General features: G+C 54.5%; 1 protein-coding gene across 2 annotated transcripts; it reads right to left on the bottom strand.

Annotated features, from left to right (window-relative positions):
- Positions 1-777: 777 nt before the first annotated feature.
- On the bottom strand, positions 778-14,594 carry CAMSAP3 (calmodulin regulated spectrin associated protein family member 3). Of its 2 annotated transcripts, XM_032394870.1 has the most exons (19): positions 14,406-14,594; positions 9,506-9,759; positions 9,072-9,194; positions 8,897-8,992; positions 8,677-8,709; positions 7,715-7,762; positions 7,346-7,484; positions 6,634-6,773; positions 6,456-6,549; positions 6,328-6,382; positions 6,101-6,174; positions 5,776-5,845; positions 4,229-5,684; positions 3,024-3,163; positions 2,629-2,942; positions 2,067-2,166; positions 1,623-1,735; positions 1,420-1,538; positions 778-1,326 (listed from the first exon to the last, which is right to left on the bottom strand). In XM_032394870.1, exons 1-19 carry the CDS (start codon positions 14,551-14,553, stop codon positions 1,021-1,023), a joined length of 3,822 nt encoding a protein of 1,273 aa, XP_032250761.1. In that variant the 5' UTR covers positions 14,554-14,594; the 3' UTR covers positions 778-1,020. The 2 variants fall into 2 exon arrangements, with proteins under 2 accessions (XP_032250761.1, XP_032250762.1); XM_032394871.1 differs by lacking the exon at positions 7,715-7,762.
- Positions 14,595-27,861: the final 13,267 nt, after the last annotated feature.

The following is a 27,861-nucleotide window of genomic DNA, read 5'->3' on the forward strand; positions in this document are numbered from 1 at the left end:
GCTGACCTCCTCTCAGGAGAAGGCAGGTCGGCAAGCTTCGCGAGGTACTTCTCGCCCTGGACAGCAGCCAGTAGTCCTCAGCCCTGGGCCGGGGCTGGGGCGTGGTCCTTAGGCCTAAGCTCTGGGAAGCCATTAGTGGGCTCTAAACTATTAAGGGATTTTAAGCATTGAGGGATATAATCAGATTTGTGCCCTGAACAGGCCATGTGGGCTGTGAGGGATTGGGCTGTGGGGGGGCGGGGGGGGGGGGGAATCAGGTCGTTGGCCTGGACCTGGGGATGGAGAGAAGCGAGTGAGACAGAAGAGGCCATTAGGCATCAGGTGGGGGGGAGGGGAGAGGGGGGGAGCTGGTCCCGTGCCTGAGCCACAGGGAGACTAGGAGCTCAGGCCGGCTCGAGCTCATGCTGTAGGGCCTACATCTGAGACGTCTGTGGCCGTGCCAAGGACAGACCCAGACTCTTGGGTGAGGGGCTCGTAGGAGAGAAACCTGGGAATCCTTTCTAGCGGTGGTAACCGAGCCTAGAAACAGAGGCAGGCAGAGAGAAGGTCAAGCTTAGCAACTGGCCGCAGACCAAATGACAGGAGAGGCCAATAACATCCACGTGGAGGAGAAAAGTGGAGTGAGCGGCCACGGGGAGAGATCAGGGAAGAGGTGGCCAAGGAGCGGCCATGAGGGGCCATGGCAGGAACCACATCAGAGCTATCGAGGAGAAAGGAAACCTCTCAGAGATGTCACTGGGTTAGGGTTAGGAGATGCCAACAACACTCAAGCTCTTTCTAAATTATTTTATTCAAGAAGGTGGGGAGGACAGACAGGGGACTGAGCTGAGCCCTGAGTCCCTGAACCTCCCAGCTCAGCCCCCACAGCAGGACAGGACAGAAGTTAGGGGGTAGGGACTCCAGCCCTACCCAAACAAGGTTGGGAACAGACGAGACCCAGGAATACCAACTGATTGTCCTTCAGGCTGTCCTCCGGATGGCCGACGGCTGGGGCCTGTCCCGTGTACCACCGGGACGAGGCTACTTGGGGGTGCTGCTGCCCTTCTTGGGAGTCGTGGGCTTCTTGCTCTGCCAGAGGTGGCCCTGGATGGTGAAGGCGTCTACACTCATGGACATGGTCTTGGCAGGGATCTGGGTAAAGCGCTTGCGGTCCGAGTTGTACTTGTAGATGCCCTCGACCATGGCGGGCGTGACCGTGCGGGGGCCGTAGCCCGCCAGGCGGGTCAGCTCCTCTGTCTCCCCGGACAGCGTATAGAGGGCCCGGAACTGGCAGCTCGAGTCGCGGAAGAGGATCAGGAAGTGGTTGGCCTTGCTCTTCTCAATTTCCTGGTGGGGTGGTGCAACCGGTTCGCCAGTGGGCAGGGCCCCCAACCCTCCCCCGCCCCCCCGCCGGCCCCCCAGCCCCCGGCGCAGGCTCACCTCGAGAATGCGGTTCTTCTGTGGTTCGTTCACCTTGCCCGCCAAGCAGCAGTGAGACAGGGCGTTGTGGATGATGAACTTGTTGGACTTGGCGCTGGGCTCCTTGTACAGCCGTGGACCTAGGGGGCGGGGCAGTCAGCGGGGCTGGGGGTTGGGGGGGGGACAAGCAGGGCCTGGGGCTCGCCAGCTCCGGCCCCACTTACCTGTGTACTCGGGCACCGACGCCGGGGAGGAGGCGTTGCTGCCATTCTCCCAGTCGCGCTCACGGCTGCCGGGCAGGCGGCTGGGGGACATGAGGCCGGATGGGGACGGAGCCCTGGGGGGGAAGGGGGGACAGGAGGGGATGGGGATGCAGTCAGTGGTCAGGGAAGCCTCCCCAGAGGCAGAGGGACCAGGGAAGGGATGGCCCTGGGACCCTGCGGAGCGGGGGGATGTGTGCGCGTGCTGCACGTGTGTGCGTGTGTGTGTGTGTGCACGCCAGCCACAGATGCCCGCGCCCCCGCTCGGGTGCACCCCCACTCAGGTACACGGCCGTGTTCTTGAGGCCCGTCAACAGCCCCCCTTGTGCACATGCACAGGACTGCGTCCTCTCATCCCTTCAGCAAGACACACACGGACCCTGAGAGGCCTGCCTGGCCCACACTCACCGAGACGTGGGCCTCTTCACGCCGAGGTTATTGGGGGCCTCATTGGCCACGGTGGACAGTGACAGGGTGGACTGAGAGTAGACTTTGCTGAGCCGGGAGCCTGGGAGAAGAGCGCATGGGGTCATTCCTACCCACAGTCCTGCCTCCACAGGGCCTGGGGGGTGGGGGGGCGCTTACGTGGTAGGCTGTGGAGGGAACAAGGGGTCAGCCCCGCCTCCTGAGACCCTCACCCTGTGCACTCCAATTGAGACGGACCTCCGCCCACCCATGGAGGAGGGGGCTGTGCCCAGCAGGCGGGAGGGAACGCCCCCCCCCAAAGCTCTTGCTCCTAAACATCCCTGAGAGAGCCTTGTGTCCCTTAAGCTCTAGCGAGAACTCTAGGCCAGCTCTGCCCAGCATGCCTTGCCCCACTGTAACCCCACATCCCTCTGGAAGTCGAACAGGCATGGGCAACCCCCCAAGACCCCTTTCACCCCACGTACTCATGGGGGTCTCGGCAAGCCCTGGACATGCGCATTGGGCAGGCACCAGCCCTGACGCCCCAGCCCTACAGAGTCCTTACCCAGCAGGCCACGGGCAGGGCTTCGTGCCAGGGCCGAGTCATCACAGCAACCAGAGCGTGGCCGGGGGGCCCTCCGCCCGCCCCGGCCTGGCCCCCCGGTCCCCGCAGCCCGTGGCCGCAGCACTTTGTCAAGGTCATCCATTAGCTTCAGCTGGGCCCTGCGTTCATACTCGAGCCGAGTGAAGTCCCCCCGCCTGGGGCCCACTTCTTCCTCAGCTGAGGCCCTCCCGGCAGGGGCTGGGCCTGGGCCTGCTGTGGGGGCCACAGGAGCTGGGGGGGCCGAGGCGCCCGCAGTCATCTCCTCCTGGGCCAGCCTGCAGATCAAGAGTTACCGAGCAGTCAGACCGCTCACAGGTTCACTGGCGGCAGGGCTCCCAGGCAGCCCCCAGCCTCACCGTGCGGCCTCTTCCCTCCGCTGCTCCTTCTCGGCCTCCTGCCACTGTTTCCGCCGCCGCGCCTCCTCTGCCCGCCGCTGCTGCCGTTCCAGCAGGCTGGCCCGCTTTTGGGCCATCTCGTCCTCGGGCTTGTCTTCATCCTGGGGGCAGGCACCGAGTCCAGCTGGCCGTCCCTCCCCTAGTACTTCTGTCCAACCTGCCTGCTAACCACTCACCCCTCCTTTCCCTTGTGTAACTGGTCTGAAGGCACTTAGCGGGTTCCTGCTTTGTGCACGGCCCTGAGCTGGGTACCGGGGCAAAAAGGGGACCAAGCCAGACTGGGTGCTGTTCACACCAAGCGCTTAACCCAGTGGGGAAGGCGACCTGATAGATCAGCAGCAGCAACCAGTCTACAGTGTAGGGAGGGACCTATCCTAGCCTGAGGGCACTAAGCAAGGCTTCCTGGAGGTGACCTTCCTGGAGAAGGACAGGGACTTGACTGGGGAGGGGTGGGAGGTGAAGAGGGTATTCCAGGCAGAGGGAACAGCAAGTGCAAAAGCGCCGAGGCTAGAACAAGCCTAGCAGGCATGGAAAGGGGGAGGGGCGGGCGTGCTGGGAGGTGGAGCGAGGGTGACGGGCATAGGACAGGTCAGAGGTGAGCAGGGCCCAAAGCCGTGGGAAGCACTTTTTTTTTATTCTAAGACCAACGGGAGCTGTAGAAGGGCTTAAGTAGGGGACTGACAGGGTCCAGTTTACATTAAAAAAAAAAAAAAATGAACTGGCCATTCAAAATGGCCAAGGACGGAGGGGTTGGGGGGGGTGGATGGTAGAGGCCAGTCAGCACGTGACCGCAGGCGTCCAGGTGAGACCACTGGCCCAGGCTGGGGGAGCTATGAGGACGGAGAACAGGGACATGGAAGAGTAGGAAGGGGGACGGGCAGGGCCATGGTGGGGAGAGTGGGAAGGAGAGAACAGGAGGGAGGAGATGCCATGGAAGACCCCAGCCCTGTCTGTCCACTTACTCCTGTCCATCTGTCTGTCACCCACCCATCCATCCGTCATCCACCCGTCCCTCTACCCACCCACCCATCCGGCCACACACACCCTGCCTGTCTGCCCACTCCCACCTGGCTATCCACCTCCCGGTTTATCCACCAGTGATCCTACTCCCTGAGCACGTGGCCACCCACCCGGTCCCTTCCCCCACTGGCTTAGGTGACTCTCACCTTATAGAAGAAGCCCAGCCCGGCCCGGGGCTCTCCCTCTGAAGACGCCTCTTCCTCCAAGGAATCCTCAGCACCAGGGGGGCTCCCATCTCCCTCGTCCTCGGCTGTGGGCTCTTCCAGGCTGCCCAGCGGGATCTCGATGAGGCCAGGCCGGGCCACAGGCTCCTCAGGTGGTGACCCCTCCGCCAGGAGGATAGAGGAGCGTGTCTGCACGGGTACCTGGCTTGGCGAGAACTTGCGCAGGTGGGGGAGGCTGTCTACATCGTGGGGAGGTGTGAGCACTCTTGTCAGGGGCGCTAGCCGCAGCTCTGCTGGCCGTGCGTGTTTCGGGCTTCGGGGTGTCGGGCTGGGGCCGGGCCCGGGGCTGCGCCGGGCAGCTGGGGCACGCCGAGCAGGGCTGGGAGACGCGGCTTTGGGACCCACTGTGGGACCAGGGATGACCCATGCAGCAGGTGGCGGGGCAGGCCCCGGGGCCTCGGGTGGGGCCAGGAGCCGCTGCTGCTGGTCCGTGAGCCTCTGCATGTCCCGCTGCAGGGAGCTCAGCGCAGCACTTAGCTTGCTGACCGCCCGGTTATAGTCCCCCAGCCCCTCGGGGGGCACCGGGCCCAGTTCGGGTGAGAAGGTCACTGCCTTGGGCCGTGGGGCCGGATCGCCCTGGCCCTCGCCCGCTGGCCGCTCCCCACCAGGGACCGGGCTGGCCTCCGCCTCCGCCTCCCCTCCAGCCTCCCGCGGCTGCACCTGCAGGAAAGCGCTCTTGCCCAGTCGCTGGCGGTGTTTAGCAAAGATGGCCTCGATGCGCCGCTTCTGAGCCTCGATGGCCCGCCGTTTCTCCTCCAGCCGGGCCCCCAGCTCACTCATCTCCGAGCTCAGGGCCTCTGCTGCGGCAGGGGTGGCCGCCGGGGACCCTGCCTCGGCCTCGGCCTTGACCAGCTGCTTCTTGCGCTCAGCAAAGCTGGTCATCTTCACCTCAGAGTTGCCGGCCGCGGGGGACGAAGCTGCTGCCTTCGGGGAGCCCTCAGACAGGGCCGGGGATTTCGAAAGCTCCCCTGCCGGGCAGGGAGACGGTTTCAGGGGACCCTCAGGGTGGGGCACGTAGCTGGGTGCTTGGGTGGGCGCAGCGGGCAGTGGCTTTGAGGCCCCGTCGAGTGGGTAGGAGGAGGCCAGTGGCAGTTTGGAGGAGCCCTCAGGGGAGTGGAGGTAGAAGCTGCCGTCGGCGGCCCCATCTGGGAGCAGCCGGGGCTCGGCGCTGTGGATGATCTGCAGGGCCTCCTCGATGGTAGGCAGGTCTCCGGGCTCCGGGGGCGGCTGGACGGGGGTCCGGGCTGGCACAGGGCGTGGGGGGCCCAAGCTGTCCGAGCTGACCGAGCGGAGTAGGACGGGGTCTCCCATGACAACATCCACGTCGCTGTCCAGGCCAAAGGGGGTGCTGAACGACACTGCCTGGGAAAGGGGACGGCTGGGCGGCAGGAGGGAGGGGTCAGCCCCTGGGACAAGCCCCAGCCCCAGCCCTGCCCAGTCTGCTCCACTGGCCCTTGAGATGCACTCACCTGAGCTGACGGTTCCAGGCCTTGCCGAGGGCCTCCATGTGGGACATGGACGGGGAGGACTTCAGTGAGCCTGGGGAGAGGTGGTAAGTGGTCGCTCAGTGGTCACTATGGAGTCGCTGGGCCCTGGGTGGGGTCTGCCAGGGGGTGTCACTGATGGGGCATTATGTGGACAGATAGCTGGGGGCCGCTGGTGGGAGGGGTCAGTGAGGGTCACCACGGGGTCATTCAGGTGGGACCCAGTGGAGGGATCAGGAGGAGACATGAAGTCTGCTAAGGCAGTGTTTGGGTAGGGGTCTCCAGTGACCAGCTGTACTCCTGCCCTCACCTGTGGATCCACGGAGTGGGGACTGGGGGCCGCCGGGTGACAGAAGCGGGTGGCGGAAGTTGAAGACAGGAGAACTGCCAAGAGAAGCACGTCAGCCGAGGGACCCCCCGGCCTTGCTCACCTCTCCCAGGAGTGGAGCAGAGAGCATCCCCGAGCCCTGGCGCAGCGCCCAGCGAGGGGAAGAGCCCACCATGGCCATGGAGACTCACCCAACAGGGAAACTGTACCTGCAGCCACTGCTGTTCTGAGCGGGAGAGGCCTCCGTGGCCCGGGGGGAGGCCGCTGCAGCAGGGATAGCAGGGTCAGGCAGGGCTTGGCCTCCCTACCCCGCCCCACACCCAGGGCCAGGCCTCACCGTGACCGTCAGGCAGGTCCTTGGCCTGCACGAAATCAGGTTTCAGCACCTCAAAGCACATGAACATCTCGGCTAGCAGCACCACTAGGTTGATCTGGAGGCAGAAGGCAGGGTCAGCCAATGGGACCCACGGCCCTGGACGCCTGCCTCGGCCCCCAAGGCCTCGAGATGACCTTACCTTGAGGGGCGGTGGGACATAAAGCAGGTCCTCGAGGGAGAGCGGGCAGCCACGAGGAAGGCGGGAGGCACAGAAATCCTGCACCAGCTGGAGGTTGTACAGGCTGTCCGCCACGGACATGGGGTCCTTGAGGCACACCTCTGTCGGGACAGGATACCTGGGTCCCCAGCTCTATGGGCAGGAGGGCGGGCCCTGGGGAAGCGAGGGCCTCCTATGGGCCGGGCCTCATGCTAGGTGCCTTTCACAAAGTGGGTACTAGGATAGGCTGTTCCTCGGGCCCCTGCATCTGTTCCCAACGGCCTGGAGAACTAGTTCCGCAAGAACTCAACTCAAAAAGCTCTTCCTGACCACCTGGTCCCGCTTGGAGCACCTAACATCCGGAATGTTCTCCTGGCTGAACTCATTGTCCTTCTCTCCCAACTAGGATGTGAGCTGCCTGAGGTCAGGAGCACATCTGTATTGTTCTCACCGGATCTCTGGCACCTACAATAGGATCTGGCATTCCATAAATATTTGCTGCAGGAATGAATTATATGAAGCGCAGAGAAGTTTAGACACTTGTGCGAGGTCACACAGCTAACTGGGGGAAAAAATGTGCAAGCCCCGGTCCACCAGTTCTGGAAGCTGCACTCATAATTACTGCCCCACTCGGGGGCAGATGCCTGGGTGCCAAGCTCCCAAGGACAAGTGTGGCCCAGGCCCACGCACTCACCCTCGAGTCGCAAGAGCTGGGGACAATAGCAGTGAATTGTGGCAGCTAGTGCAGCCCCACTTGCCAGATCCTGGAGGGTGGTCACATTTGGAAAGCAGGGGGCGCGTCGGGCCACAGCTCGGTCCTTGCGGTATCGGATCTGCGGGTGGGAGCCAAGTTAGGTCAGAGGCTCAGGCTGGCCCCAAGTCAGTGGTCATGCAGGCTGGGTGGGGAGGCCTGGGGTTTCCGCCATGAGGGGGCGTGAAGCTGGGGGTCCCAGAGCCAGAGTGGGGCCAGCCTGGAGCAGGGGGAAGGGTAGCAGCGAGCAGCCAGGCCAGCAGCGAGGGCTGGGGCAGGACTCCTGGGACCCCGGGGCGGGGGATACATTACCATGGGGGGTTTGCTCCCCGACTCCTTCAAACAGAAGGCAATTGCGTGCTGGGGGGGGAGAGGAGCAGCCGTCAGCGGGGCGGGAGGGGTGCTGACTTGCTGGGCCCCCAAGCACACCTCCAGGGGAGGGGGAGAGAGCCCTGACCCTGTCATGAGCCCTGGCCATCCAGCTCCGACTGCGCTCTGGCCGGCTTTGGGGACCCCAGCTCCTCCCAGCCTGGAGGGACCCCACAGAGCAGCCTCCCATGCAGGGAATCTCCCCCCGGCTCCCCCACAAAAGACCCAGGCCCCAGCTCGGGGAGGGGATGCAGAGGAAGCAGGGAGGCAGAAGGAGAGGAACCCCCAACCCAGGCCCGAGAGTGGAAGGAAGGGGGCCCCAGAGTGAGCAAAGGCAGGGATCCCACCCAGCCCAAAGCCTTCCACTTGCAGGGGTCACTTGCCCCTTGTTGTGCTTCAGGGATGGAGGCCCCCCCCATCACCACCACCAAAGCTGGGACTTGTCCTTAGGGAAACCGGGGTCTTGGGAAGGTTCTTCCACCTTCTTCTGGGTTTGGGGGTCTTCCTCTTGACTAAGGGGGTCTTCTCCATGTGCCCTGCCACTGGGGTCAGGATCCATATGTCTGAAGGGCAAGAGTCCTCCCTTCAGAAGTGCCGGAAGTCTCCCAGCTCAGCTAAGATGGACAAGCCGAGGAGCTTTGCCCTCTTAATTGCTGGGAGGGGAGGTTCATCCCCCTGAACGGTAACTGGGGAGGGGTCTGCCCGGTCAGTTAACAGCAGAGATTCCTCTCCTCTCTGAGGCTACAGAGGGCTTCTCTCTGTCCCCCAGGGATGGGGTCCCACGTCTTTTGCTCACAGCTGGGAAGAAGTAGGAGAGGGAGCAGACAGGCAGGCAGAACAGACACATGGAGAGACAAAGCGACAAGCAAGGCAGGCAGACGGGGCGGAGAAACAGCCCCACTTACAGGAACCAGCTTCCAATACCAGCGTGTGGGGCACTGACGCCAGAGAGGCAGAGGGGAGAGCAGAAGAGGCAGAGGGGAGAGGGAAGAGAGAGAGAGAGTCACCTCCAGCGCCCCCCCCCCCACCGAGTGTAGGACCGGCCTCGAGGTGCAGCCCTTCCCTGCCCACCCAGCCATCCAACTGTCCTTGCGTCCGTCCATCTGTCCATCGCCCTAGCCTCACCGAGGGCTGTGCTGGGGCCACCCCATCTGCAGGGGCCACAGGAGAGGCTCTCTGGGCAGCTTCCTGCTCCGTCTTCTCCTGCAGCCGCCGGATGGTCTGGGGAGCAGGGAGAGGTCAGAGCTCCGGTCACCGGGCGATCCTGGCCCCCAGCCCATGCCAGCCTAACCCCACCTACCGTGTCCACCCAGAAAAGGAGCTTATGCTCCAAGCTGGCCAGGGCCAAAGGACCGGGCAGTGTCTTTGTCCACTCGAAGGCGAAGGCAACCATGAGGGCGTCAATGACAGCTAGGTGGGCTCCCTGTGGAGGTAAGGGCTGAAGGGTGAGACCAGGGCGAGGGATGGGGGCTCCGCTCGCCTCTGAGGGAGAAGAGGAGGAAGCACCTCAAGGTTGGGTGGGTGGGGGCGGGGCCTGAAGTAGGAGGGGCTTTGGGGATGGGCCTGGGTTAGTGGGTGGGGCTTCTGGGAAGGAGCAGGATAGGGGTCCTGGAAGAACCACTCCTGGTGGGCCATAAAGCAGGGCCTCAAGGGCCAGAGTAGTGCCTCTGGGGAGGAGCCAGGCCTGGTGGGCGGAGCCTTCAGGGAGGGGCGGGGCTGGTGGGCGGGGCCTACCATGAGGATGGGCTGGTGCCTCAGGTCGGCCTCCTGCACGGGGCGCTCGGGCAGCGCGGGCACTGTGCCCCTCCGCGCCAGCAGGGCCAGCAGCGCCGAGGGGCTGGGGGGGGGGTCGAGCTGCGGCAGCGCCTGGCGCCAGGCCCGGCAGTAGAGCTCGGCCGAGAGCAGCAGCCGCGTCACCGGGGGCTTCACGTGCTCCTGCGCGTACTGGTCGGTGTAGAAGGGCTCCCACAGCTCCGAGGGCACATGCTCTGTGGGGCGAGGTGGGGGACGGCGGGTCAGGGCCCGGGCATCCGCAGGGAGGACGGCACGGGGACGGGCGGGAGCGCGCCGGAGGAAGGGGCTCCAGGCGGTGCGAGAGCACAGCGCGGCAGGGGGACGGCAGCTCTGGGACCCGAGGGGAGGCGGCCGCCTGCGCAGAGGCTTGTTGGGAGGTGGGTGGGCTTGGAGGCCCTCAAAGAACAATCACAATGCCAAGATGGCTTAATCGATCTCCCTGGGGGGGCCCACCAGCCTGGGAAACAACAGCCAGGGCACAACAGGTAACTCCAGAAACCTGCCCAAGGCCACGCAGCTGGGCAACGCTGGCCCTGGGATTCAGACCCAGGCCTTCAGCAGACTCTACACCCTGTCTCAGCTTGGGGGCTGGGGTGGGGTGGGCTGTGGAGGGCAGGGCTGGCTGGCAGGGCACCGAATGGGGGAGGTGGCCAGACTGCAGACATGCGGGGGGGGGGGGGGGGTCTGTACCTGGTGACTGAAGGGTGGAGGCAGGGGAGGGAGAGGGAGGTGCCCAGGCCCCATCAGGTGTGACTGGAAAGATGGGGGCGGGAGGGGAAAGGGTTAGGGATACGGGAGGGGCGGCAGGTGAGGCAGCGGAGGCTGAATGTGAGGGGCTGGGCCTTAGGAGAGAGGTGAGGTCACCTTGCAGAGGCGGCCACAAGACCCCTGGAAAAGGCTGAATGAGACAGGCAGGGTAGGAAGAGGCTGGAGGAAGCCCCATGTGGAGGGAGGGGTGGGTGGTGGAGCCCCAAGCAGGACCCAAGGGTGGGGAGGAGAAAGACCAGAAAAAGGCACCAGGAAGATTCTCTCTGGGGAGGTCTAGGAGGAGGTGACTGAAGCCAGCGTGGGGAACCAGCCCTCGTGGGGGGGTCTTCCAGGGAGGCCCCAACTCTAAATTCCAATCTGAACAGTTGTTTTGTCTTTTGGGGTTCTGTGTGTCTGAAAGAATGGGGGGCAGGATTCTACTGCTTAAAAACATTTGCACATGACACCTCAGACCCTCCTCAGGCGCCTGTCTTCACAGCCATGCTCCCCAGAGACCCCCCGCCCTCACCTACAAGGACTCAGGCATCTTCCCTTCGGTGCCTCCCTGCCCCAGCTCCTTCCCCACCCCCTAAAATCACACTTGACCTCCCCACTTAATGCTCCACTCCTGTGGAGAGTTGTGCCCGCTCTCTGCCCCTCTCAGCGCAGCTTCTTGAAAGAACAGAGTTCTCCAGGCTCTGCTTCCTTCCACCGGACCCCCACCCCAACCTCCCTGAGACTCCTGCCCTCCCAGCTCCCAGCCTGCCCAAGGCCAGCAGCGGCCCTCCAACGCACAGTTGTGGGCCGTATCTTGTCTGGGCGTTCTGCCCAGCACCTCCTTGTTCCGGAAACCTTCCTCCCCCAGCATCTCCCAGCTTCCCATCTTTTTCTCTGTCCCACCACTCCAGCCAGGCCTCCTCCCCACATGCCCTGTCAATGCCAGGTTCAGAACAGTCCTGTAAATGGATATGTTACTCCACCCCCCACCCCCACCTCAGTGATGGCTTCCCTGGCCATCAGAGCACTGCCACCTGCTGCAGCCCAGGCCTTGTGTCCCACTGCCCTCTGGGCATCTCTCATGATGCTCAGTACCTTGCTCCAAACCTGCTCCTTCTCTCTGAAATTGCATTAAGAAATCACCACCCCCCCCCACCACCACCCCCCAACACCTAATGTCCTCAGGTTTCAACCTCCTGGCATCTCCCCAACCCAAACCCTGCTCCTTATCTCCCCAGCTCCTGCTCATTTCCTGTTCCCATTGGCAAAATTAAACAAGTTTCTTTCCGGGGCACCTGGGTGGCTCAGTTGGTTAAGCGTCTGCCTTCGGCTCGGGTCATGATCCCGGGGTCCTGGCATCAAGCCCCGTGTCTCTCTCTCTCCTTCTGACCCTCCCGACTGCTCATTCTCTTTCTCTCTCTCAAATAAATAAATAAAATATTAAAAAAAAAAAAAAAAAAAGAAAGAGAGAAAGTTTCTTTCCTGCAGGACTTGTCAGGGCCTTCAAGATGAAAACCGTGAGCTAGGGCTACCAATAGCTAATGTTGATCAAGCACTTCCTCTGTACCTGTGTGTGTGCCCACACCTCAGCACTATTGGCATTTAGGGCTGGATAATTCGTTGTGTTTGGCAGGGGGTGGGGTAGGCTGGTCGGCGCTTTGTAAGACGATCACCAGAGTCCCTGGTTTCTACTCACTAAATGCCAGGAGCACCCTCCTCCTAAGTAGTGACAACCAAAAATGTCTCCAGACACTCTCAAAGGTCTCCTAAGAGGCAGAACCACCCCCCATTAGTAGAGAGCCATTGTTCTCTACTAAAAATGTTTATTAGGCATTTACCATAGGGTAGTGCTGTCTGAGAGAAAGGCAGTTTGGCCCACATATGTAGTTTTACACTTTGTAGCTGCCCCATTAAAAACATAGAAACGAGTAACCTTAGTAATATATTTAACCCAAAACATACCTGATACTATCATTTCAACATGTGATTAATATAAAAACATCATGAGATATTTCACTTTTTTATATGAAGCCTTCAGAAGCCACGGTGCGGTTCACTTACACTTACAGTGCATCGTGACTTAGACCAGCCCCAGGGAGCTGCGGCCGCGCCCTGGGACCGCACAGCTCTAAGCGTAGCTAGCATTTACTCAGACCGAAGCCACCTTGCATGCGTTTGCTCGTGTAATCCTTAGGACAACTTATTCTTAGCCCCACTGTACAGATGAGAAAACCAAGGCCCAGAGAGCTAACTCACCCAAGATCACACAGCTAATAAACGGCCCAGCTGACGTGAACCCAGTTTCCCTGTAGGTCACCCTGATGCTCCGGCGTAAGGGACTTCGTGTGGTGTTTCCCAAACTTGCACAGAGATGGCACCCTCTTATCTCTGAGCTAGAGTCCTGTGGAGCCCACTGGCCTGCATTCCTGCCCAGCCTCCTCCCACCTGTGCCTCAGGGCCACCAGAACTACCTGCTCCCTGGGCAACTGCATATCTGATCTCATTTTGTCAAGTCCTCTAACATGTTCCATAGCTCCCCAGTGCTTCCTCAGCCCCGGCTGTCCGAGAAGGAGAGTGGGACTGAGGATTGAACATGACCCTTGGGGAGGATACTGCACAGTGCAGGGGAGTCAGGGCATCATCCTCAGGAGACCTCACTTTCCCTTCTGTGAAATGGGACAGTAATTTCTGCTCCATGATGATATTAATATTAATAAAAATACCACTACTGATCACAGCAGGAGTGATGGGGAGCAGACGTTTAGAACGTACAGTAATGCCAGATACGGCGTGAAGAAATCTGAGGTCTGCTGCCAGCAACCTTGTGAAGAGGGTACTGGGGTCCCCATCACCCAAGCACTGCCCCGGCACGTAGTGGGTGCCCCCCCCCCGAGACATTTGCAAAATGGATAAGTGAATAAATGTTCTCTTTTCCAGAGAGGGAAACAGCAGCTTTAGAGAATTGGGATAATTCATCCATAACCTGGTGGAGCTGGGACTCAAACCCAGTTCTGATTCCCAAAGTCGAGCCTTGAAGGGCCACATAACCTGGGACGGGAGAGGCTGGGGCAGACCTGGGTCTCTCCCCACCAGCCTCCTTTCTTCCTCCAGCAGATCCTCAGGGAAAGGCAGGCCCACAGCGTGCCGTGCATGGGAGGGTGCTGGGAGAAAGACATAGGCTTGGGCGGACCCAGGAGATGGGCAGCGGTCCCCGAGCCCCACACCCAGAACAGGTTGATCTGGGAAGGCCACTGAAGGGGGGATGGGCTGTGCCCAGCTGGTGCCAAGACCAGTGGGCAGACCGGTGGGAGAGCAAGGCGTCCCCGCAGGACACCCCGGAAGGCCCAGACCTTAATTAACCCCAGCTGCCCCAGAACAGGCCCTGGCTCCCAGCTCTGGCCTGAGCGCCGGGGCTGCCCTAGGGCCCTGACTTGGCCCACTCAGGCCCTCGAATCCTGGGGACCCACCCGCATCCTTCCCCTTGGGGTGGCCTGACTTCCGCACACATGTGGGCCTAGGGAGGAGTGGAGGCTCTGTCCCGGTGGGAGAAGGCCCTACACCTGGGCCCCCACCCCCGCCGATCTCGGACAGGCCAATTCCCTTCTCCCGGGCTCGCCCGCCTCCTAGGCAAAATGGGGTAATAAGTCACAGCTGCCAGCCGCTGGCCGCGGCCATGGAGGCGAAAGAAGGGACTCCCGGAGCTGCCCTCGCCGCCCGCAGCGCAGGGAGGGCTGACGCGGGGTGTGGGTCCCGGCTGCGGGGCGGTGGGGGGGGGTCCTCGCGGGGGCGTGATGTGAATGTGTAAGGGGGGGAGGGCGTGCAAGGCCGGCCCGGGAGACCCCGCCCCGCTCACCTGGGCTCCCGGACGCCGGGGTCCCGGCGCGGATCTGGGCCCGCCGGCCCCACCCCCACCGCGCTCCCGCAGCCGGGCGAGCAAAGTCCACCGCCCGGGCCGAGCAGGAAGCCCGGAGGCCCCGCGCGGCGGGGCCCGAGCCCGAGCCCGGGGCCCCCCGGCGGCCGGCGCTATTGTTCCCACGGCCCCGGCCTCCGCGGCCCGGCGCCCCGCCCCCCGCACCTGCCGCCCCCGGCCCGGTACCTGCGCCCCCGAACGCGGCCCGCAGCACCCACGCCAGGCTGGCCGCCGCCTTGGCCCGCGAGAAATCGTACTGGTCCAGCGACTTGATCTCGGGCACCAGGAAGGTCCTCCGCAGCGGCCCGGGCCCGGGGGGCGCCGCCTCCACCATGGCGGCGCCGGGGCTGCGGGCGCCGGCTCCGCGCTCGCTCCAGCTGGGCAGCGCCGCGCTCGCACCCGGACCGGGCCCGCCGCCGCCGCCTCCGAGCCAGGTGCGGCCGCTCGCGCTCGCGACGCAGCGTCGGCCCCGCCCCGGGGCGGAGCCCAGGTGCGCCCCGCCCCCGGCCCAGACCCCGACCCGGTCCCCCGCCCGCCCTGGCCTCGCCTGGCCGCCTGCCGCGGGGTGGGGCGGGCCCGGACTGCGGTGGTGGCGGGAGGCTGCGGAGGAGTGCGTGTGCGCGCGTGCGCTGGGGAGGGTGAGGGACCCTCTGTTTGCGGATGTGTGTGCTGGCCCAAGTGTGTACCCTTAGATGTGAGTGTGAGCATCCATGCGGGCTTGTCATTCCTGGCCAAGAGGCAGCGTGTGCGTGGGGACACCTGTGTCCGATTGCGTATTGTGAGCGTACAAGAGTGTGTGTGTTCTTATCAGTGTGTGCGTCCCTGAATGTAGTCGGGTGGTGAGTGTATTTGAGGGTGTCTGCGTGTGCGGATCTGGGTGGGAGTGTGACAGCACGTGTGTGTGTCCGTGCTTTTCATGTGTGTTGTGTGTACAAGGATCTGTATTGTGTAAGTGTCTGTGTCCAGAGGATATAGGCGTGGTGAGTGTGTATTTGTGTTTTGTCAGTGGATCTGCGAGTGTGCGTATTTGTGAGCATCTAGATGTATTTGTGTTTTGTATAAGGGTGTGAAGAAGTGGCAATGAAGGAGGCTAGGAGACGAATTGAGGGCATGTGTATTTACCCAAGAGTGTGACTACTTGTATCTATCAATGTGGTTGAATGGGTATGAATGGATACACTTGCAAACCTCTGAGGCCCTTTTGTGGATATTTAAATATTTGCTTGTGTATTCCATTGTGGTTTTGTGTCAAAACATCTGCAGTGTGCCTCTTAGCTGTAAGGAATTGTGAATGCACAAATGTTTGTGTTAAGTCTTTGCGGGCCTGTGTGTCTAAGTGCGTAGTCGGGTGTAACTGTGTGTACAATAAGTGTACGTATGTGTTTGGGTTTGTATGTTATCTCTTCTTGACCTGTGTGACTTTTTGAGTGTATGTGTGTGAAGCTGCTGTTTACATCAGTGTGAATTTGGGGATATTTGCATGGATCTGTGTGTGAGCATGAGTGTGACAAGGTGCACATATGGATCTGTTTCCTGAATGTAAATTGAGTATCTGAACTTACCTCTTTATGTGTGAGTGTATTTGTGGGTGTGCCTGATTGTGAATCTATGACTGTAGTGTGTGTGGGGGGTTATGTGTGTGTAAGTAGTGTTTTGAATGGCTCTGTGGGTGTGTACGGTTATTTGTCTGTACCTAGATCACATTTGTGTGTCAGATCTAAGTGAGACTAGGTGGGTGAATTCCGTGTAAGGGGGTATAGTGTGAGTTTCTGCCTTTACAACTACAGAGGGAGTTTCATTCAAAACACACGCATGCACGCGCACACACACACACACAGAACAATCAGTGTTTTCTCAACTATATAAAATTCTATGAGATGAGAAAGCACTACAGCAAGTCTACCTGAGACAGCCCCCGTCCACATAGTGGTCCCTGAGCCCACACTTTGTAGAAATTCCTGGGTCCCCTTAACATACGTTCCACAGGTGTGTTTGAGGCATGGGTCTCATGGTCCAGAGCGTGTGACTGGAGAGGGGGTGGGTGTGCCCGAGGGAGGGGAGCTGGGGCATCGGCCCTCCTGCCTGGATGTGCCTGTGCAGGAGGTGGGTGTGGGCACACAAAGGGGCCAGTGTGTATGTGTTTGAACACACATGTTGACGTGTGCGATGCACGTGCCTCGGCTCCTGTCCCAATCCCCCTGAAAGACCTAATGCGTCTTTCCCCACTGGGCCTTGGTTTCCCCATCCGTGGCACTGTTGGGGCTCCTGGCAGGGGGAGGTGCCCTGGCCGGGAAGGGCGTGCTATTATGGGCTGCCACTCCTGTGAGCGTGGCATGTCCTGCTGGCTCACGCTCGTGTTTGCTTTTCTGGGAAGGTTCTCATGACCTCTGTGGACCCCAGGGATGAACTCGAACTAGCACACACTCCTGGGGGGGATGCGCTGTAAACACACAGGCAGAGGCTTCCGGCCCCCGGGAGGGGGCCCGCAGGCCCTCACCTGTCCTGGACTAGAGGGCCTGGGGGCGTCCACTGGTGTCGGGGCAGGAGCTGGGCACAGTTGCCCTTGCCTCCGGCCCAGCCCCCACACCGGGCCAACTGGAACTCCGGGCTGGGCCAGACCTCCCCACCCACACACAGCCGGCTGGAACCGAGGTCCCACCTGCCCCTGAGGGCCTGTTCCTGGGGCCCAGGCAGCTCCAGACACACTGGCTCCCCTGTGTGCAGGCGGTTGCCTACAGCCCCCCTCCGGCCCTCCCCAAGTCCTCACCTGCCGCCTCCTCCCTCACCTGGGGCTGCCTTTGGTTCTCACACCTCCTAACTCATCAGACAAGCTCTGGTTATGAAGCTGGGGGTGGGGATGACTTAGAGGGTTCATAGGTCGGGATTGAGGATGAGGTTTTGGGGAAGCATGTGAAGCCCCCAAAAATCATCTGCAAAATTCTGCATGTGTGTGCCCTTTGGAGATCATACCAACAGGTAACTACTTTTGAGAGTCTTTTATGCCCAGCACAGTCTCATTTAACCTCACACTATCTCGAGCATAATGAGTATCATACCCACTTTACAGACAGAAACACTGAGGCTGAGAGCCCCAAAGTGACATGGCAAGGAGAATGAAAGGAGGCTTTGAGCCCACTGATCCACTATGCCGCCCTTCCATTCTGAGGCTAGCCTACCTTCTCCAACCGTTCATGACCCTCAAATGGGGTTGAATGAGGCCAGTAATTGTGGGGACCTCAGAGCAGAGGATGGCTGGGATTCCCTCTCTGTACCTCTTGCCCACACTAAACTGTAGTGATGGGGATTCAAGCATGGCCCCTGTTTTTGTTCTCCCCACCCACACAGTGTCTCATGGTGGCCTCTCTGAAGTTTGGCCTCAGTAGAAGGAGATTATTATCAGGACCCCCCCCACCACCACCACATCCAGGGATCTCAGGGAGACATTTCTGAAATATTAAAAAAAAAAAAAAAAAAAAAACCACAGGGACACCTGGGTGGCTCATCCGGTTGGTTGAGCATCTGCCTTCGGCTCAGGTCATGATCTCAGGGTCCTGGGATCGAGTCCCGTGTAGGGCTTCTTGCTCAGTGGGGAGCCTGCTTCTCTGTCTTCCTCTGCCCCTCCCCCTGCTTGTGCACTCTCTCAAATAAATATTTTTTTAAAAACCCACAATATTGTGCATGCCAAGGTCTATCCCTGTCCTCGTGACACTTGCATTTATTTTCATTTTTTTTAAGATTTTATTTTTAAGTAATCCCTACACCCAACACGGGGCTCGAACCCACAAGCTTGAGATCAAGAGTCGCACGCTCCATCAACTGAGCCAGCCAGGTGCCCTGGTGCTTACATTTAGAAGCAATTGTTAATATGTCAAACAGATTATTTCAGCAGGGGACAAAATATTGGGACTATAAGAAAACAAAGCAAGAGTGCTGGAGACAGCTGGGGTGGGGGCTGTGTCAGCCTGGGAGGAGGAGGCTTCTCTGAGGAGGGGAGATAGGGAAAGACAGGAAGGATGAAAAGGAAGAGCTGAAGGAAAAGCATTCCAGGAGAGCACTGTAAGGCCCTGGGGCAGGTGCAAGCCTGGTGTGCTCAGCCCAAGGTCGCTGCAGCTGATAGTGCGGAAGAAGCTGCTGGAAGATCTTCAGTGCTTCTCAAATTCTCTCCACTGAAGAACCACTTTCCCCCCGCAATCCATAAAATGCAATAAAAATTAATTTCTAGGAAAATAAAATTGAAAAAGACATGCATGGTGCCAGAAAGCAAGGAACAGCGGGCAATGATGGGGTGTGTCAAAGGCCATGGGAGCCCACTGAAAGAGCCCCCTGGGGCCAAAGTTAGAGCGAGTCGAGAAACTAAACTAATGTCGTGTTGTGTTATAACCCCAAGAATAAAGTCAATATCCATGAGTTCGTCCTGATACAAACAAATGATCAAATGCATTAATGGTTGAAGGACAAGAGACAAACTTGATGTGCAGAAGAATTCCAAATCATTTATGTAGATACTGCATCTTCCAAAAGAGGTGGAGCTGCACAGTGTGACTTCCTTCCAAGAAGTACAGTGTGGAAAGAGGGGGACAAAAAGGAACTTTACAGTGCAGAAACCTGATGTACACATAATGTCACCCAGCTGCGGGATCAAGGCCACCATCCGCAGTCATAATTAGGTGGATAGTATGTACTCCCACGATATATTGTGAGGAGGATAGCACCTTGTGTCTGCGATCTTCCTTCCCCAAACCCGTAACCCTAGCCTAACCATGAGGGAGACACCGGGAAAATTCCAACAGAGAGCCACCCTCTGGGATCCCTGACCAATGCTCCTAAAAACTGTCAAGGTCATCAAAGACAAGGAAAGCTCAAGAAACCACCCCAGCCAAGAAGTGCCTAAGGCGATGACGTGACAGCTAAATGTCATGTGGGATCCTGGACCACAAAAAGGACATTAGGGTAAAGCTGGAGAAATCTGAATAAAGCGTGTGCTTTTGTTAATACTAATGTGTCAAAATTGGTTCATTAACTGTAACAAATGTCCCATACTAGTATGTTACTAATAGGGGAAACTCTGTGTGTGTGTGTGTGTGTGTGTGTGTGTGTGTTGGGGGTGGGAGTACATAGAAACTGTACTCGTTGCTCAATTTTTCTGTAAATTCAAAATTGTTCTAAAAATTGATTTAAAAAAGAATTTAAAAGACATGCAAAACGTGAGCCCAAAAGTCGTAAAATTACTATGTCAAGTTACTATAAAGTTTCTCTACACTTCCTGTTTTCTATACTCTCTCATCTGGACAGGTGATCAGTGGGTCAGGACAGCGCTGGTTTGTGGAGGGCTTTAAGCAGCTCTAGATAAGGGTTCTTCACCCTCAGCTCTATTGACATTTGGGGACAGATCATTCTTGTGGGAGGGGCTGTCCTGTGCATTGTTGGGTGTTTAGCAGCATCCCTGACCTCTACACACTAGATGCCTGTAACACTCCCCCTCCAATTGTGACAACCAACAACATCTCTGGACATTACACAATGTCCCCCAGCAGGCCAAATCGCTTTCCCATCGAAAACCACGCACATAGGCAGGCAACAAAGTCAGATCCAGAAATGTGGGCCAGAAAGCCCCATGCATGTTTGTGAGTGTCAGGGCCGTGTTGAGGAGCCTGGTATTTCCAAAACAACCCTACTGGTGTAAAGGGATTTGTGGAAGCTTCACTCAGAAGTCCAATCCCAGGGTGTGGCTTTGGGGCTGGAGAGAACAGAAAGATTCCGAATGTGTTTGGGAGAGAGAATTGACATGACTCGCTGATCATGGGGGCAGGAGGCAAAGAGAGGAAGGGAGGAGTTTTGGAAGATGCGCAGATTGCTGATACCTTTCGCAACCAGGCAGATGGTGGTGTCATGTGCTGAGATGGGAACATGAGATGAGAAGCCAGGTTGGGTGAGGGAGGGGAGGGTGATGAGTTTCATCTCGGACAGGTCGAGTTTCAGGTCCCGTAGGGCCATGATGGAGAGTCGAAGTTCACGATCTTGTATGCATCGTAGATGAGTGATGCCCCAGGTGCCCATTCAAATGTACAGCATTCCCAGAGGGGCAATGTCAGAATAACCAGAGCCCCCTTCTCTCTCCACGTCTCCCTCCACCCCCATCCCTTATAATCATGTAGGTGCTCTTCCGACATTGCCCCTCTGGGAATATTGTCCTTTCAATGGGCGCATGAGGTATCACTCATCATAATGTGTTCAAGATCGTGAACTTCTGCTCTCCTTCATAGCCCCTTGTCTCTCTCACACAAAGGGACAATGGGACTTGGGAGCCTCCAAGACATCCTTCAGTAGGGTGAATGGATACATAAACTGTGGTCCTATTCAGACACTGGAATATCATAAAGCTCTTAAAAAGAATGAACTTTCAAACCACAAAAAGACATGGAGGAATCTTAAATGCTTATTACTAAGGGAAGGAAGCTGATCGGAGAAGGCTACAGACAGTATGATCCCAGCTCTAGGACCTTCTGGAAAAGGTGAAACCATGGAGACAATAAAAGGATCGGCAATTGCCAGGGGTTTGTGGGGGCGGGAGGGATGAATAGGTGGAGCACAGAGGAGTTTCAGGGCAGTGAAAATACTCGGTATGAGACTATAATTATGATTACACATCACTACATATTTGTCAAAACCCACCGGATGTACGACACCGAGACTGAACCCTGATATAAACTATGGACTCTGAGTGATGATGATGTGTCCATGCGGGTTCATCGATTGTAACAAATGTCTCCCTCTGGGGTGATGTTGCTAAGTGGGGGAGGCTGTGATTTTGTGATGGCAGGGGGTATATGGGAACTCTATATTTTCTGCTCAATTTTGCCACAAACCTAAAACTGTTTTTTTTTTAAATAGTCTATTATAAACACACACACGCACAATGGGACACATGAATAATACTAAAATATCCACAAACACATACTTGGAAACTTACAAATATACTGAATGATACCCACGAAATTGCACTCATGAACACAAGTATCTGTACACACACACACACACGCACACACACACACACGCACACACACGCACACACACACGCGCGCGCGCACACGCACACACACGCACGCACACACACACACATTCACGCACATAGTCCGTACTGATGCAGGTCAAGGGAGAGAGATCATCTCAAGTATGCCTTCTGTCCTTTGCATTGTCCTTGATGAGAAGAAATTTTCTGTCCACTTCATCTCTTTTTTCCCTCCCTCTGGTAGGACAAGGTCTTTGGACAAACAGATGTGAGGCAGTGACTTTGCAGATATAAAACCTGAAGACCAATGTGATTGTAGGGGATGGAGGGGGAAGGGAGAAGTGGAGAGAGGAGGGGGCTCTGACTGCTCTCCTGACATTGGTGAAACCTGCGGGGACTCAACACAGATGAAGGTTCCGTATCATCCTCTAAGGTCATTGCTGTGCCCACTGGCCCTTGCCAACCCTGAGGGCACAGCTAAAGGACATGCTGGAAAAGGCAGATCACATATAAACTTTGGGTCCTGTGATGCTGCAGTCTGCCAAGACCCCATGTCTCAGGAGCCCCTCCAGAGTCATGGCCAGAACCTGGGGTGCGCATAAGGAAGTCGGAAACTGAAGCCCCATGGAGAACGAGACACAGGCTGACAATGGAGCCTGGAGAAGAAGACCAGAGGGCAAGGGTTTCTAGAGGGTGGGAGTGCTCCCCAGTGTTCAGGGCTGGTCTGGAGGGTCTGGGAGATAAGGACTGAGCACTCACAGTAGATACAGGAACATAGTGTTCAATAGTGACCTTGAGGAAAGCAGTTTCAAGGGTGCGTGTGAGAGGTACAAGGGAGGAATCAAAGAAGGGAGGTGAGAGGGAGTGGAAACTTCACCTAAAATCTCCCCTCTGAAACCTCTCTGCATCTCCAACCACCCTCCACAACTTTCTCCTGCTGTTCTCTGAAATTGTTCTTCCCCACAATCCCATCCTTCCACCTCTTGGAGTCCTCCCTTTGTGCTCCTTTCCACATCTTCTCTTTCCCTCAAACTCAATCCTTGCTGTGGAATTGTAGGATATTGGAGATGAAAGGAACCATATATATGGGCTAGTCCAAACCTTCCCCAAAGCTAAAACAAGCCCCCTCTACAGCATCTCTGTCTCCTCTTGTACAGCCTGTCTTTGATTCTTTCCATGAGAAGGGAGCTCACTGTCCCTTCCAGCTCTGCCGGCCCCAGATCTATTCTTTTAGCAGAATCATATATGCATGCAATAGGTACTCAGTTCATGTTTGTGGAGTCTGTTTCATAGACTCCCCACCTCATTTCTCAATTTTCCTATCAAATTATGTATCCTAGACATGAAGATAATTGCCAAGGTGTGGAGTAGCTTGTAGATTACAGGTTTTCATTTCAAATACATGACTTAGTAGAGCATCTACTATGTGCTAGGAGCTGGGGATTCAACCCGGATAGACAGACACAGTCTCTGTCCTCATGGAACTTATATTCTAGTAGGAACATGGACACTGAACAGCTAAAGACGCAATTATTTAATTACAGTTGTGATGAGTGCCCTGGAAGAAAGAGATGTAGGAGGAATTGTAGACAGGTAGACCATGCAATAAGCTGGTCTTAATGAATGTTCAATACTCTTGTTATATTTGTATAAATAAAACTGGTTGCACAAAATCACTAAGGATGTAATATGAATAAATCTGTTCCTTAGGGGCAGAAACTTTCCACAAGGAGCTAGTGTGTATGGCAGATTGTTAAAGTAATAGCTCCCAATTTATTCACATCTGCCTGTCTCCACCCTCCTGGGGGATCCCCTCCCACACCGAGTCAGGGTTTAGCCCTGTGACTTATTTTGGCCAATGAGACAATAGGAAATGTGACAGAAGCAGAGGCTTGAGAAGCACTTGCACAGTGGAATAAAAGCGAGATCACTACAGGTCCTTCAGACATTAAAAGGATAATGAGGGAATTTTATGAACAACTTTATGTCAATAAATCTGAGAACTTACATGGCATAGACAAATCTCTTGAAATGCAAAACTACAAAAGCTTACTTAAGAAAAAATGGACGACCTAAATAGTCCTCTATTTAGAAATGGAATTTGTGACTTAAAACCTTCCCACAAAGAAAACTTCATGCCCAGATGGCTTCATTGGTGAATCCTACAAAATATAAGAAAGAAATAATACTGATTCTACACAAATTCTTCCAGAAAATAGGAGGGTGCACTTCCCAATTCATTCTATAAGGGTTGTATTATCCTGATATCATAACCAGATAAGGACATTACAAGGAAAAAAACCCCACAGACCAATATCTTTTTTTTTTTTTTTTTGAGAGAAAGAGAGAGAGAGAGAACTAGCGGGGGAGGAGCAGAGGGACAAGCAGACTCCCTGCTGAGCAGGGAGCCTGACGCAGGACTTGATCCCAGGACACTGAGATCATGACCTGAGCCGAAGGCAGACACTTAACTAACTGAGCCACCCAGGTGCCCCGCTCCCCACAGACCAATATCTTTCATGAATATGGACACAAACAATCCCTAACAAAATATTAGCAAATAGAGTCCAGCAATGTATAAAAAGGGAAATACATCATGATCACGTGGTGGTTTATCTGAGGAATGCAAGGTTGATTCAGCATTTGAAAATCAATTAATCTAATTTGCCATACCAAGAGATTAGAAAAGAAAAATCAGATGAGAATCATCGTCTTAACAGATGTAGAAAACTCATTTGACAAAAATCGATACAGATTCATGATACTGAAAAAAACCTCTCAGCAAACTAGGAATAAAAGATTTCCTCTATGTACTAAAAAACATCTGTGAAAACTTACAGCTAAAACAACATACTTAATAGGGAACGCTGGCAGGTTTTACCCCAAGATTGGGGATAAGGCAAAGGTGTCTGCTCTCACTGCTTCTATTCAGCATTGTGTTGGAAGTCATGGCCGTGTAATAAGGCAAGAAAAGAAATAAAAAAGCACAAATTGGAAAGAAAAGTTAAATATGATAGTCTACATGATTGAAAAGAAGGAAAACAGGTAAAATACAATCATCTACATAGAAAATCATAAAGAATTGACAAGAAGGCTACTAGACCTATTGTGAGTTTAGCAAAGTTGTAGGATACAAGATCTATATATAATTCTGTCTCTACATATTAACAATAGACAATTGGAAAATGGAAATGTGAAAAATCAATACTATTTTCAATATCATCAAAAACATGAAGTACTTAGAGATAAATTTAATAAGATATATGTAAGACCTGTACATGGGAAACCAGAAAGCACTGTTCAGAGAAATCAAAGAAAGCCAGAATAAACACAGAAATACACTACGTTCATGGATTAGAAGATTCAATATTGGTAATATGTCATTTCTCCCTAAAATGATCCATAGGTTCAATGCAATCCCAATCAAAATTCCAGTAGGTTTTTTTGGTAGAGGTTGGTGAGCTGATTCAAAAATTACAGAAATGTGAAGGACCTAGAATAGCTTAAGCAATTTGAAAAAGAATGAAATTGGGATGCCTGGGTGGGTCCCCCTAATAATAATAATAATAAAAAGAATAAAATTGCAGGACTTAAGCTACCTGATCTCAAGACATAAAGTTACAGTTAAAACAATATTATGTTGGTATAAGGATAAACATATATGTTAATGGAATAGAGAGCCCATAAATGTAGACCCACACATACATGATCAGTTGATCTTGATAAAGCTGTCAAGGTAACTTGATGAGAAAAGGAGAGTCTTTCTGACAAATGGGATGGAAAAATTATGCATCTATATGCAAAAATAAATAAATAAACCTTGATCCTTACCTCACATCATATATAAAAAGTAACTCAAAATAGATTACAGACCCAAACTTAGAATTAAAACTATAAAACTTCTAGATGAAAACATAGAAAATCTCTGCACCCTCTTTTTAGGCCAATATTTCTTGGTAGGACACAAAAAACAGATCATCCAAAAAACGACAAACTGAACTTAATCAAAATGTCGAACTTTGGGTCGGCCTTTCCATGATACCAATAGGAAAATGAAAATACAAGCCACAGACTGGGAGAAAACGTTCTCAAAGCACATATCTGATTAAAGACTTGTATCCAAGAAAATATTAAAAACTCTCACAACTCAATATGATAAACAAGGTGTTTTTTCCCCCATGGGTAAAAGATTAAACAAACACTTTACCAAAGAAGTTATACAAATAGCAAGTAACTATGTTCAGTGTCATTAGTGATCAGAGAAGTTCAAATTTAAACTGCAATGAGAGGCACTCCCACTAGAATAACAAAAATAAATTAATTAATTAAAATTAAAAATAAAAGATAAGATATGACAATACCAAAAGTTGGCGAGGATTGTGTAGCAATTAGAACGCTCACATACCTGCTGAAACAGTGTGGCCATTTTTGAAAACAGCTTGGCAGCTTCTTATAAAGTTAATAAATACACACATCATATATGATACAACTATTTCACTTTCCCACAGAAATATAAGGGCAGGGACTGTGTTTTTGTATTTCTCATCACTGTTGTTACAGATTCCAACATGGTGCTCACACATAGCTAGTGCAAACGTTTGTTGAATGAAAAAGGAAAGCCTGTTTGACTCTTTGATGAAGCCCCAGTTTGAGGCATTTTCTGGTCTGCAGACCCTCTTTACCTAACTCCGAGAAAGAACGTAAGGAATCCAGTTTGGGAAATGCTGGTGTAAGCTCATTCTGGAAGACAATCCCAAATTGGTCACAGAGAGACGGGGCCTCTCTCAGAATCCATGACAGGTGAGGGGACCCTGGGCGGTGGAGACTTCATTAGAGTTCAAACAGATTGCTCAGCTCACCTACCACACCTGTCAGTACACATTACAAAGTTTAACACTCTTTACATATGGCTTGGACAACTGGTTGACCATTTGGGAAAATAATCAGTTCAAACCCTACCACACATCATATAACAAAATAAATTCCAGATTGATGAAAGGATTAAGAGTAAAAAGATGAAGTCATAAAATAAATTGATGTAAAAATATTTGCAACATAAATGACAATGGGTATAATATCTTTAATATATAGGGAACATCTAAAATGGGTGGGCAAAGTACGGCTCACTGCTTGTTTTTGTATGGCCTGCAAACTAAGAATGGTTTTGACATTTTAAAATGATTTTTAAAAATCAACGGAAGAGGGGTGCCTGGGTGGCTCAGGCGGTTGAGTGTCTGTCTTTGGCTCAGGTCATGACCCCAGGGTCCTGGGATTGAGCCCCACATCAGACTCCCTGCTCAGCGGGGGTCCTGCTTCTCCTTCTCCCTCTGCAGCTCCCCCTGCTTGTGCTCTCTCTCTCTGTCAAATAAATAAATAAAATCTTTTAAAAAATCAAAAGAAGAGGGCGCCTGGGTGGCTCAGTTGGTTAAGTGACTGCCTTCGGCTCAGGTCATGATCCTGGAGTCCCGGGATCGAGTCCCGCATCGGGCTCCCTGCTCAGCGGGGGGTCTGCTTCTCCCTCTGACCCTCTTCCCTCTCGTGCTCTCTGTCTCTCACTCTCTCTCTCAAATAAATAAATAAAATCTTCAAAAAAAATCAAAAGAAGAATATTTGACAATACCTGAAAATTATATGTAATTCAAAATTTCAAAGGGTGCCTGGGTGGCTCATTTAACAAACATTAAGTGCCTGACTCTTGATCTCAGCTCAGGTCTTGATCTCAGGGTCGTGAGTTCAAGCCCCTGCTTTAAAATTTTTTTTTCTTTTTTTTCTTAAAGATTTTATTTATTTATTTGTCAGAGAGAGAGAGTGAGCTCAACCAGGGGGAGTGGCAGGCAGAGGGAGAAGCAGGCTCCCCACTTGAGCAAGGAGCCCAATACGGGAATGGATCCCAGGACCCTGGGATCATGACCTGGGCCGAAGGCAGATGTTTAACCAACTGAGCCACCCAGGCATCCCTAAAAAAAAAAAATTTCATGTGTCCATCAATAAAGTTCTATTGGAACACAATCATGTCCACTGATTTACATGATGTCTGATTGCTTTTGAGTTATGATGGCAGGATTGGGTAGTCACAACACAAACTTCATGGCCTGCAAAACCAAAAATATTTACTAACTGACCCTTTATAGAAAAAGGTAAGGGGGGGCCTGACCGATAGTCAGTAGAGCATGCAATTCTTGATCTTGGGGTTGTAGGTTTGAGCCCATGTTGGCTGTAGAGATTACTTAAAAATACAATCTTAAAAAAGAAGTTAAGAACACATTGATCTTAGGTCATGAGATCAGAGCCTCAAACCATTCCACCTAGAGTTTGAGAGTGAGCACGTGCAGGAGTGGAGGAAAGGGACACGGGAAAAGGGAGAAGCAGGACCCCCGCTGAGCAGGAAGCCCGATGCGGGGCTCATCCCAGGACCCTGGGATCATGACCTGAGCCAAAGGCAGACCCTTCACCGACTGAGCCACCCAGGCGCCCCTCTGAGTTTCTTATTTAAAAAGTCAGACCACTGACCGAGTCACTTCATCATCCTGTGCCTCAGTTTACTTATAAAGTGAAGAGCAAAGTAGGATTGTTGCACACAATAAATTAAAACATTAAATTAAAAAAAAAATTGCATTGAAACACTTAGAATGG

This window comes from Phoca vitulina, unplaced genomic scaffold, assembly GCF_004348235.1.
Source record: "Phoca vitulina isolate PV1807 unplaced genomic scaffold, GSC_HSeal_1.0 scaffold81, whole genome shotgun sequence".
NCBI lineage: Eukaryota > Metazoa > Chordata > Mammalia > Carnivora > Phocidae > Phoca > Phoca vitulina.

What these genes read in the sequence shown, in the direction of transcription:
- CAMSAP3 (XM_032394870.1), bottom strand. Translation starts at nt 14,553, where the DNA reads ATGGTGGAGGCGGCGCCCCCCGGGCCCGGGCCGCTGCGGAGGACCTTC. An exon ending in TCCTTTTCTGGGTGGACACG is followed by an intron (nt 8,993 to 9,071) that starts GTAGGTGGGGTT and finishes CCTGCTCCCCAG; the next exon opens with ACCATCCGGCGGCTGCAGGA. An exon ending in CCAGCTCTTGCGACTCGAGG is followed by an intron (nt 6,774 to 7,345) that starts GTGAGTGCGTGG and finishes CTGTCCCGACAG; the next exon opens with AGGTGTGCCTCAAGGACCCC.